At 40.9% G+C, this 11,413-nt stretch overlaps 2 protein-coding genes across 8 annotated transcripts in view; one reads left to right on the forward strand and one right to left on the reverse strand.

Annotated features, from left to right (window-relative positions):
• The window catches only part of klhl17 (kelch-like family member 17), a 15,149-nt gene extending 5,151 nt beyond the window's left edge, over positions 1 to 9,998 (reverse strand). The window contains exons 1-11 of one of the 4 annotated variants that reach the window (XM_024292360.2): positions 9,792 to 9,998; positions 7,539 to 7,797; positions 7,071 to 7,192; positions 6,759 to 6,980; positions 2,622 to 2,738; positions 1,716 to 1,947; positions 1,479 to 1,623; positions 1,209 to 1,376; positions 1,011 to 1,099; positions 833 to 906; positions 562 to 743 (exon numbers count right to left, since the gene is read on the reverse strand). In XM_024292360.2, coding sequence (XP_024148128.1) covers positions 562 to 743; positions 833 to 906; positions 1,011 to 1,099; positions 1,209 to 1,376; positions 1,479 to 1,623; positions 1,716 to 1,947; positions 2,622 to 2,738; positions 6,759 to 6,980; positions 7,071 to 7,192; positions 7,539 to 7,752 — 1,565 coding nt within the window. In that variant the 5' untranslated portion in view covers positions 7,753 to 7,797; positions 9,792 to 9,998. Of the gene's footprint in view, positions 1 to 561; positions 744 to 832; positions 907 to 1,010; positions 1,100 to 1,208; positions 1,377 to 1,478; positions 1,624 to 1,715; positions 1,948 to 2,621; positions 2,739 to 6,758; positions 6,981 to 7,070; positions 7,193 to 7,538; positions 7,798 to 8,450; positions 8,795 to 9,044; positions 9,424 to 9,791 lie in introns of those variants that run through there. The other 3 variants (XM_024292359.2, XM_024292361.2, XM_024292362.2) reach the window with 3 other exon arrangements.
• Positions 9,999 to 10,206: 208 nt separating this feature from the next.
• The window catches only part of noc2l (NOC2-like nucleolar associated transcriptional repressor), a 16,291-nt gene continuing 15,084 nt past the window's right edge, over positions 10,207 to 11,413 (forward strand). For 3 of the 4 annotated variants that reach the window (XR_004948171.1, XM_024292356.1, XM_024292355.1), the window contains exons 1-4: positions 10,207 to 10,273; positions 10,648 to 10,767; positions 10,852 to 11,035; positions 11,109 to 11,343. Coding sequence is in view for 3 of the 4 variants with exons in the window: in XM_024292356.1 (XP_024148124.1) it covers positions 10,254 to 10,273; positions 10,648 to 10,767; positions 10,852 to 11,035; positions 11,109 to 11,343 (559 nt within the window). In the remaining variant the exon portion in view is untranslated. The remainder of the gene's footprint in view (positions 10,274 to 10,647; positions 10,768 to 10,851; positions 11,036 to 11,108; positions 11,344 to 11,413) is intronic. The other variant, XM_024292357.1, reaches the window with a different exon arrangement.

An 11,413-nucleotide genomic window follows, 5' to 3' on the forward strand; every position in this document is an offset into this window, starting at 1 on the left:
ATGCGTCCTCCCATGTGGCGTACAGATGCACCGATGCCAGCTATGAAAACACATTCATTTTTCTGATTTTATGCCATAGAATCATTTCAATGTGACTGCGAGTTAACTCTGGACAATGTGATTAATCGCGATTAAAAAATTTTAATCGCCTGACAGCTCTAATGAAAACACATTAATTTTTCTGATTTTATGCCATAGAATCATTTCAATGTGACTGCAATTTCTCCTGGTACTACTGATACAGATATACAAAAAACTGCAGTCTTTGTCTTTAGGGTTGAACGTATAACAGAGTAATTTATTTGAATTTAATGAAAGCATCTCAACCTTCTTGTCACCCATTAACTTCCATTCTTGCTTTAACTCTCAAGTGTGCAAATAAATGAGAGAGCAAAGTACACCACAGAGGTATTTATTAGGAAGATCAAACTGTGAAATCTAAATCACTCAAGGGATTGAACACTGGAAAATCTTTAACTATATAATTAATAACTTCCCTCTGTTTCCTTTTACAGGAAGTACTGATTCACTTGAATCATGGTTTGAAAACTAGCTCCTGACCTGCGTATGTTCATGGCAGCGACTCCCTCCCAGGTATTGGTCTTGGGGTTAAACCGCTCCACTGAGTTTAGGCAGCTGGTGCCGTCGTTGCCTCCCGCCACGTACAGCATGCCGTCCAGTACGGCCACGCCAGCGCTGCTGCGGCGACTCAGCATGTTGGCAATGGTCGTCCAAGTGTTGCTCTGTAAATTCAGATTCAGAAATGTCAATCTGTCTAGTTTCAGCTAAAATGTGTTATTTTGTTCTGATGATGGATTCATCAGTAGAGTACCTGCGGGTCGTATTTCTCCACTGTTGCCAGATGTGAGGAGCTGTCATAACCTCCCACAGCATAAAGACTACCATCTGGAGGAGGGAGAGGAGAGTAAAATAGCAGAATTCCATGAGAATGAATCCCTTTTCATTTCTGGTAATGTGTTAACTAAAACATATTTTAAGCTGGTTCCCACCCAGAGTGGCCACTCGCACATATCTCCTCCGAGTACTCATTGCAGCCACAGATGTCCATGTACTGGTCAGGGGGTCATAACGCTCTGCGCTGAAAGGAAGAAAACCACAAGGTTTAATAATATGTGTCCAGTCAGTAATTGAAGCACATGAAGCAGATATAGAGGAACTAAAAACATAATAATATACTTTTCTCACACCTGTTGAGACAGGAAGCACCGTCGTAACCTCCAGCAGCATAGAGTAAGCCATGCAGAACAGCTACACCCAAACAGCTCCGTCTTGTTCCCATGGAAACCTCAGGCTGCCATGAATTGGTGATGGGATCATAGGACTCAACAGTGGCGAGGTCGGAGGTTCCATCATACCTGCAGAGAAAGGAGGACAGACGTTCAATCTACTTTGAATCAATATTGAACCAATAGTAAAAAAAACATGTTAAAATAAAATGTGTGTGTTGTGGTACTCACCCTCCAACAGCATATAGTCTGTTCCCTATGGCTGCCACACCCACCCGTGCCCGCCGCGTGGACATGGACGCCACCATGTGCCAGCGGTCCGTCCTGGTGTCGTACGCCTCACAGTCCCCATGGATGGCAAATAGGCTACCCCCACCTGAAACACCCACAATCCTTCATTCCATTTCCAGACTTCACAGATGAGCTGAAAGCATTGGTTGAGGGGTCAAAGTGTACCCTAGCGGGTACCTTCAGGGGCACACTGACCAACAGCAAAGAGCACAGGGCTGGCTCCCTCACAGCGCCGAGGACGCGTCCGGCTGTTGCTCAGGACCCCCCTCTGTTCAGGCATCAGGTGATACTTGAGAGCCTCAATCAGCAGGTCCTTGCACTCCGAGTGGTGACGCACCAGCAGCTCCGTGTCCACGTTGCTCATCAGAAAGTCTCGTCTCAAGAGGGGCAGGCGCACGCACTTCATCAGCTGACAGGGGATACGGCGTACGTGGAGAGGGAAGAGTCGTGGTCAGTTGTTTAAAACTGAACTCCAATGAAAATCATGGTTTTAATATGTTCTTGTAGCTTTGTTCTCATGATGGAAGACATATATGAAATAATTTAGGATTAAAACTGTGTTTCTGAGTATATGTTTATCCAAATTGTGTTGGATCAGAAGCAGATGATAACCAACGGTTTGAAAAAGCTCAGGTCTGTTATGCAACAACTAACATGGACGGAGCTAAAGTCTCCTTTCTCTGCTACAATTCTGATGCATCCAGTTGCAGATCAACAGATGCATTCATATCTTTATATTCCTCGTCTGAGCTGCCATGTGGCTCAAAACTCTACATCTGGATCGTTCCGATATTTTTTTGCGATGCTAATGTTAGCTTGGGCTTGTGGGCTAGCTAAAAGTTTGGAGGAAAAAACAAACAAAGGAATGCAGGGAAATTAGCACAGCTGACTTCCAACCAGTATCTAATTTCTGATAAGCTCTTTTGGCGCTGCAGAAAATATGTCTTAAAAAACAAAACAGGCTTTTAAATTTTGGCTAAAAACTACATATTCAGAACTAAAAGGAAACAATTTTGCAATAGATAAAAATATATTTAAAAAAAAATCTAAAAATGAAGATGCTGAAAAAAAAAAAAACCTCACCCAGGGTACATGTTGCCGTCGGCCGTCAATGTCATGCTTCACCCAGTTCAACACGGCCCGGTAAACCTCCTCTTCAGATGGGACGTTGAGATTGTCACTGGAGATCAAATCCAGGACCTGATTGGACCAAAGCAAACCATGTTAAAGCACCAGCAGAAACATCAGTTCTAAAGAAAAAAAACACAACTAAAAAGAAAGCAAACGCCCTGGAAAGCCCTCAAACAGGGGTGTATATCTTGTGACTGTGGAGCCACATGCAGCTCTTTATCCATCTATTGTGGCTCTTTAGCTTTGAGGAAAAATTACACTGATTTTAATAAATAACAGGTTTGTATTTTTGATTAATTTGCTTTAGTTTATAAAATTTAGTCATTTATGTTTAGATTTTTAACAGGTCAGTTAACTGAGCATCTCAATGGTAAAATGTTAAATCTTTTGTAAAAGAGGTGTATTATTAGAACAAGCTTAAAACACACACTCAGATTTTCTGCTTCACAACAGGTTAGTCTCATCGGTGTTCCGACCCAAAGCATAAAATTGCAAATTATATGTATCTTTTTTAATTGGATTCAACACCAATGTCGTCATATATATATTTAATAGTTAAAGCAGTAACAAGAGTCATAATAAAAGAAAAAGTCTTGTTTGATTTTGCTTTTTTGGGATTTTTAATTGAGGTAAATCTGCAGCAGCAGGAGGATCTTTTTTTGACACAAGGTGGATTTTATTTTGAAAGGAACTTGTATATGCAGATGTACAAAAATTAAAGTTTAAATTGGTTTAAGCAGAAACACCGTTTTAAATTAATGGCCACAAAAACATAAAACAAGTGTATTTTATTAAACTGTGAAGTACTTTGATCAATAAGAAACAGTTCAAAATGCTCTTTTAGGTTGCAAACCACTGACCTAGACAACAGTCTTATAAAAGTTTTTTTTTTTTTTTTAAGCAGTTGTATTGTCATTATTTTAAGCTACAGCTACTTCTGCATGTTTGTATGCAAAGCAGATGAAATGCAGAAGCCAGAGTGGCGTGCTGGCACCGCTCCCAGATCAGACACAAGCTGGCGGAGCTGAAGGCAAGAGAGCAGCCAGCAGCCGCCTCGCCTCGGTCAGATCAGGGCAACACTCAGCAGCCTGTGAGGAGAGCAGCCTCCGCTAATCCAGTCGCACAGGGAGACACGCCGCCGTTCCCTCCTATATCTGCATGCACACACTGCATCAAAAGGATTTACTAAAGCGTGAACGCTGAGGAAATGCAAAAGGGAACCGGCTCTATATACAAGCACTATTAAACTTCCTAATACTCCAGGGGGTGGAAACCCAATGAGGGAAGAGTCTGAGCTGCATCTATATGTCTGGATGTTTATTTACATGCCACAGTCAGCATCGGGCTTTAGAACATCCTCTTCTGTGCTGATGCAAGAGTGAAGCATCGACCGAGCTGACGGATCTCAGTCCCGTGGAACACAGGACAAAACGTGGGGCACATTTTACAGCTTAGGGACCTTCAAAACGGACAGTTTGAAAATGCAGCTCTGGTGCAGATTCATGACGGTCACAGAACAGCTGCAGGCAGAAAAAGCCAGGACGCAGAAAACAGGCAGAAGAAAACAATCTATTTATAATCTTCCTTTATGCTGCTTTCTGTTTTAATAGACTGTGCCCACACACACTGACAGCACATTCAGTCTGAGGGCTTTGAAGAAACAGGGAATCGTACTCCCATCAGCACGGAAAACAGATGAAGGATGAAAGCAGCCGTTTGTTATTGTTCACTGTTGAGCGAACGGGCGTTTGTTTAAAGGAGATGCCCCTTTGTACTGTATAAAAAGCACATTCAGAAATATTATAACTTCAGACAGGCACAGGTGACATTTGACTGTTCCACAGGCAATTTTATCTAAGTGAGACTGTCAGAGCAAGCAGCGGATGACGCATCTGAACAAAGTGGAGGTGAGTGCCAGTTGTTGTGAAGGCGGACGAAACCGAAGCATCAATTTTCCACAGGTGAGTTCTCCTGGCATGCTTAGGCTGGTAAACAAGCCATTTTGAAACTATTTATTGAAGCTCTTAAAGCTTCAAACCCTGTGTATTCAGTTTATATCATTCCCTATAGAACAAGTTTATTTAAATGAGCAAAGGATCAGACTATAGACCAAGAGAGCACGTCTTTTTCCCCTCCAGGAGTATCAAATGACCACTGTCCGATTAGATGGCAGTGGCGCAGCCTGAATCGTTGTTGAAGCTGCCAATTTGACGTCAAGCTAGCAACAAACACCGTCGGCTCCTATAAACTTCAGCTCCTTTAAGACCCGCCAGGGTCAACAAAATCTTAAACATTTTGGCAGAAGTTTCTAAGAAAAGGACAGACGAGTGAACGGTGTTGTTAGTCGCACGATGATGAAGCAGCTGTGAAAATGTCACAAGCTTGATCTAGTGGCCACTTCCACGAAAGAAAGCAGCGCCGGCGGAGAAATGAGTGATAGTACGGCTGAGCAGAAGTGACATCAAATCACACGCTTATTATGAGCATCAATACAACTGTGAAAGAGCAAGAAGCTCACAACAAACATGATTTTACAATATGACAGGGGAGTTCATTTATTATATTTGCCTAATGTGCTTTTCAATAACAAGTCATTAAGTTCATTTTGCTATTGATCCACTTTTATTTCAAAAATCAAAAGCTGAATAGAGAGTTTAAAGGATGGTTGAAATACCTTTAAGTCAGGTGTTAATCTTTAGTTAAATTCAAAATGTTAAACGTATAATTGAGAGTCTTTACCGCGCCTTCATTTTCCTCATCTGAGCTGGCATCTGGCTTTAAAGACCCACTCCAATGAAAACTGTCTTTTTTTGTTTTTAACATGTTCTTGTAGCATTTTTCTCATAGTTGAAAATTTATGCAAAATAGTTTACTGTTAAAACTGTGTTCCTGATTTTTTCTTAATTTAAATAAGGAGCAGATGAAAACCAGATGCTTGAAAATGCTCAGACTAATGACGCAGCTACTGAAACGGGCGTATCAAAGCCTCCCGTCCCCCTGCGTGTACTCCGCCCCGCTCATGCTTAGGTGTGCGAGACATGATGAGCGTTCAACACTCATACTGTAGGGAAATATGATTCTGACTCAAAACTGTACGACTAGATTGATCCAATACTGCTTGTAGGGTTTTTTGCACCGCTAATGTTAGCTTGAGGCTATAAGTTCTCACGTGAGTATCTTAGCAACAGGGAAGAGGCGGGTTCTTTCAAGAGTCCCGCCCACAACCCAGAATTGTATTTCTAATGAGCTGCTGACACTCTGCATAAAAAAGGGTCTTAAAAAAACAACGAAGGACTTTTAATTTTGGTTGAAAACTTCAAAAATCATAATTAAAAAGGTCACTGGGAATGATTTTACAATAGAAAAAACTATGGTTCTAGTGGGACTTTAAACTGTACAATTGGACAGCTTCAATATTACTCGCCATTTTTGTTGCATCTGTAATGTTAGCGTGGTCTTGAGCGAGGATGTCAGCTAGCGGGACAGAATGAAAATAAAGGGATGATGGGATATCAGCAGAGGCTTACTTCTCCGCTAATAGTCCTGCCTAAAACTCAGAAGCAAGATTCTGATCAACTTACTGCTCAGCAGTAACTATGTCCAAGAAAATGACTCAAGTTTGTTGATTTTGTCTAAAAACGACACAAACATAATTAAAAGACATCTGAGGACACTTTTATAAATAAATCAAAAAATGATCAGAGTGGGACTTTAAAAAGGTATTAAAACACATTTTAAAAGACAGATTTAATAAATGTCAGTTCATCCTATAGCCTTTGAACTGGTACCTAAAAATAATAGATGTTTATTTTATGGTTGTTTTGACTGTGTATAAACCTTTAGCTAAGCCTTGAATGTTTAAAGTTTTGGAGTTGGTTGTGCATGTTTTTAATTGTATTTTAACTTTCTTGGAACCGTAGAGCATGCCTTCCTTAAATAAATTTAGGCCCAAGGTCCGTGCAAATAAGTAAAGCACTTGTTGGGATGAAACACACGTTGTTTGAAGCACCAAGTCCAATTAGTAATAATAAAAATAAATTAGATTCTGCTGATTCTGGGTATTTCTGCCTCCTAAAAATCCCCCCTTACCTGCTTGAGTGGCAGGAGCATAAACTCTTCCGTCTTGGACACTTCCACAAAGTGCTGCAGCACATACTTGTGCGCAGACTTAAGCAGGTCACTGCAGGAGTGTGTATCAGCAAAGCCCCGAATACCCAGGCAGTTGGAGGGGTCCAGCTGGCTGAGAAGGAACTTACAGCAGGCATCGCGCACCCCGTTGAGCTGCAGCAGGCTTGCAGCTGGGAGCAGCGTCTAGGAAGAGAACATTTTCACAAGCAGAAATCAATCACCAACTGTTTATCCTTTTTATCCAAGCACAACTATAGAAATATTTAAACATACCTGAACGTTGCCTTCTCCGACTACGATTTCTGCTGTGTAGGCATATTGGACCAACTGCTCCAAAGCTTGAGGGTCGATGTCATGGAGGGTCACATGGGTCTGCCGGCTCTCAGACATCTCATCTGCACGAACACACACAGCAGCAGACGCTTTTTTTTCTGAACTACTAAAGTTCCTGCTGATAAAAATCACCACCCATTCCTGGATGCTGACACACAGTCTGTACTAAAGGCTCTGCTAAATGTCAGCGCTGCTCTTGTGTTCCTGTCAATTTAATGACTTGTTTAAACAATACGAGCTTTTAGAAATTCCTGACTTTAAGCTCTTTCCATCCTGGCTGCTAAATATATACATACAAATAACATAGCTGAAACAAACTAGTGGAAAATAAGAGATTTAATGTCCTGGCACTAGTTATATCAATAACAAAATTTGATGCATAACTTGAAGTTGGAAACACAGGCTTACTGGTAAACATAGCGTGGAAGTAGGGGCTGCAGGATGCGAGCACCACTTTGTGTGCCTTGATTTCTTTGTTGGAGACATGAAGCACGATGTCACACAGCAGTCCACGCTGTCGCATCCTGTTCATGGACACGAATGAGTCATGATAGTGGCGCTTTGAGTTGTGTGAAATGCTGTGGCCGTCGCGGTTGAGAAGCTGCATGCCCCCCTCCATCATGATGCTCGGTGTTGTGGGCTCCTGCCCGGGCCGCCCTCTGCACAACTGAAACACAACAAAAACAGGATGTTAGAAACCAACCGGTGGAGCCTGAAGACATTTGGGTTCTGTCTGAATTCTTTCACTAATCACTACTTAGTGCACTATATTTGCCATTTTGTAGTGCTGTCGTAGCCTACAATTCCAAAATTGAGTGACCTAGAAATTTCCCAGAAGTCTTTGCAAAAACCAGCGTGCATCGATGCTCATTAGATTTGCACACATTGTGTTTGAACAATTTTTGTGAAAACACAAAAGTATTTTAATTTATTTTTTATAAACCATCCAAGTTTTCACTGTCAGAACACAGTGGATTCATAAATAGTCATATTTCCCATTTGAAAAAAAAGTAGTGAGCACGGGATCCAAAGTGCATTTAAAAAATAGTCCTGCAATGTAAGGCTTTTAAAAGTTAGGAAACAAGGCGGGAATTCGGACATAGCTGTGGACACTGCGACAGATGTCCTGAGCTGTCGATACAGCTGCAGTGGTCATCATGACAGCTGTGACAATACGTCCAAGCTTCATTTTTTGACCAAATGAATCTGGAAACACTATATTTTACATAGTGCTGTCTCTATTTTCCTTTTTGTCTGTTATTTTGACATATTTTACACAATAATTTTACAAGCTGAAAGCTTTCAGAAAAACATTCTTACCCCACAGCCTCATCAGAAGAGGATATTGACGAGTTTGAAGTCCAATACGACTAAAAATACAACATTGCTGCTAGTTCTGATGAGTTGAAGTTTACAGCATCTCAAATTCACAACTCTACTGGATCTGTCATCTGCTCTCAGAATTAGAAGCTCCTCTTTGTCAGTGGGCAACATCTCAAATGTCATCACAGGTGCCTGGCGACCAGAGCCTTTTTTCCAAAACACAAAAGACTTTAAACACACCAGCTGTGTTCCTCCATCCGGGAACAGTCTCCTCTGGTGCTCAAGGGAATACCACGAGACAATGATGCAAATGAAAACATGCAAACTGAGGAAGCCTGAAACAGATGTGTCAACACTCCTGCCACAGAGGAGAAACACTAATGAAGTTATGATATTAGTCTCTTGTCACATTGACTCTAAATCTAGACCTGAATCCACCTGTGAGACAGACAAAACATTTTGGTTGTACACACAAAGATTAATTTAGAAAAATCTATAAAAATCCACGAGGAAACACCCTCCATCCTCTCTATTAACAGCATCTATCAGCTGGAGCTGCGGCAGAAGGAAATTAATGTATCATTTCTTTACCGGTGGTTGAGTTGCGGTTATCCTCGGACAGCGTGTTCTCACGGGTAAATTCACAACAAATCAGCGGTCAGTTGGATTTAAACCCACAACCATCGTCTGGCCATCTGTCTACATCCTGACTTCAGCACGAGAAACATGAAGAAAAGCCTCTGTTCTATGTTGTGTGCAGTGACGTCAATGCAGAAAAAAAAATATATCCCTGCATGAGCGGCGGCTTCGATTCTATTTAAGGTGGTGCAGATACTTTCTCAAAATGCAAGAACTAACAATACCCCAAATTATTGATATTTCAACATTAAAATCTATTTATAGTATGGAAAAATGAGTAAATCTGTTTTAACTGGAAAAACCTTAAAATTGATGGCAAAAATACGGATTACTGTAAGACATACGGTCTTAAAAGCCACCTTTTGTTGGCAAATATACGGAAGTACGTTCGATATGTCTACAACCGCCTCTGCGACAGGCGGGGTTTCACAGAATATACAATCACGCTCCAAGCGTTTGCAGTTTTCCGGAAACCCTAAAATAAATCAAACGCACACCTTTAACCCAAACTGAACACTGTGTTCATTATCATCTTCTTTTTAATAAAATTTTTATCTGAATTATACATGGTTGTTGAGCTTTTAGCTATGATTGAAAACATGAAAAAGTATTTTTAGAGAGTGGGTAAACATCGAGCCAGTTAGGCTAACATTTCGTTAATTAAGCTAGCCGGAAAAATTAAAAGCATAAAACCCTCACCCGCTGCCGCCGTGGGTGTCGATGTGACAGAGGAGAAATCTTTTTGTTTGTAAGCTTGCCCAGGGTTGTGATTGTAGGTAATTCAAAGATAAATAAAACTAGTCTTCTTGAGCACAGTTAATCGTTTAATTTAAACCTCATGTGCAGCATCAAAACACTGCTCACCCTTCATGACTCGTGTATATCGACTCGTTAATTTTATGGTTGGTGTCAACGCCCGTCTAAACATTTGCACAACTATTTCTTTGTGTTTTGAATCTTCATCAATCTATAGAAGTTTTAACATTTTACAACAAAATTAGGCTTATAAGATTCATATTCCGATTCAAAATAAAAATCTGAATTTATCCTACTTGTTTTATTCATGAGAGTATTTTACTCTGAAACCATAAAATCAATTTCCGTCACTTTGCAGCGGGGGATTGTGGGTATTGAGGTTTGGCGTCACGTTTTTGATCCAGCATGGCAGCGAAACAGAAGAGGTTCGTGCCACATTTATTACTTTTTCGGCTCATTAGTAACATTTAATGGGTAATTTGAGTCTCACTTTTATAGTCAAATGAATTGGTGGGATAGTTATATAAGCCGCGAGTTAAATAAACGTTAGGAAAGGGAAGTATTTGAGTGTTGTTTTTTTCGCTACCCTCTGTTTTAGCATTAAGCTAACAACTGCACTTTTAGCTTGTGTTCTGTTTAGACACAATTTTGGGCACTTTGGAAAAATATCTAATGAAATTGTTTATTCCACCTAACTCAGTGATTATTTAAACTTTTAAATATTCTTTATTATGATGTAATATATCAAAGGCACACCTGTTAGGGGCTATCATCTGCTATGCTCCGTTATTTCTTGTAGAAAATTGGAGGACCTTAGCATGGATGAGTTCCTGTTGTCAGGATTTGACTCTCCAGACGAGGATGCCTCAGAAGAGGAGACTCCCAGACCGCAGAAAAAGGATTCTACGTGTCCTAATACGTGAGTCAATTGCTGGGAATTATACTAGCATAAGCATAGCTGAAGTGTCCTGCTGTTTAACTCTTTACTTTATGTTGTGTGCAGTAGTGAAAAGAAGAAAGGCAGAGCATCTATGCACAAGGACCAGCTGTCCAGATTAAAAAACAAAGATCCAGACTTTTACAAATTTCTTCAAGAGAACGACCAATCTCTGCTAAATTTTGATGATACTGACAGCTCTGAGGACGAGGATGAAAAAACATACCACAGATTGCCGTCTGTTCTGGAGGTAAGTCAGCTGGTAGTCCCTGAGTTCATGGTTGAAGACAAAGATCCTCACATTTGCGTTTTTTGCATTTAAGGAGGCCAGCTCTGATGATGACGATGAAGAGGGGCAGAAGAGTCCACGGAAATCTAAAAAGACAGTGGAGACCATTAAAGTCACGATCAAAATGATTGACGGATGGAAGACTGCTTTGAAGACGGATCCAGCTCCTCGTTTCTTCAGAGAGGTCACCCAGGCCTTCAAGGCTGCTATTGCAACAACAATGGGTGAAGGAGGAGGCCAATGTCGCTATAAAGTAGCTGACAGCTCAGGTCAGTCGAATTCCAACATGATCTCTCTTATAATGCATAAAGTAATTTGCATTTGTTGACCTGAATTAAC

The sequence above is a fragment of the Oryzias melastigma genome, linkage group LG7 (assembly GCF_002922805.2).
Source record: "Oryzias melastigma strain HK-1 linkage group LG7, ASM292280v2, whole genome shotgun sequence".
In the NCBI taxonomy this organism is placed as follows: Eukaryota; Metazoa; Chordata; class Actinopteri; order Beloniformes; family Adrianichthyidae; genus Oryzias; species Oryzias melastigma.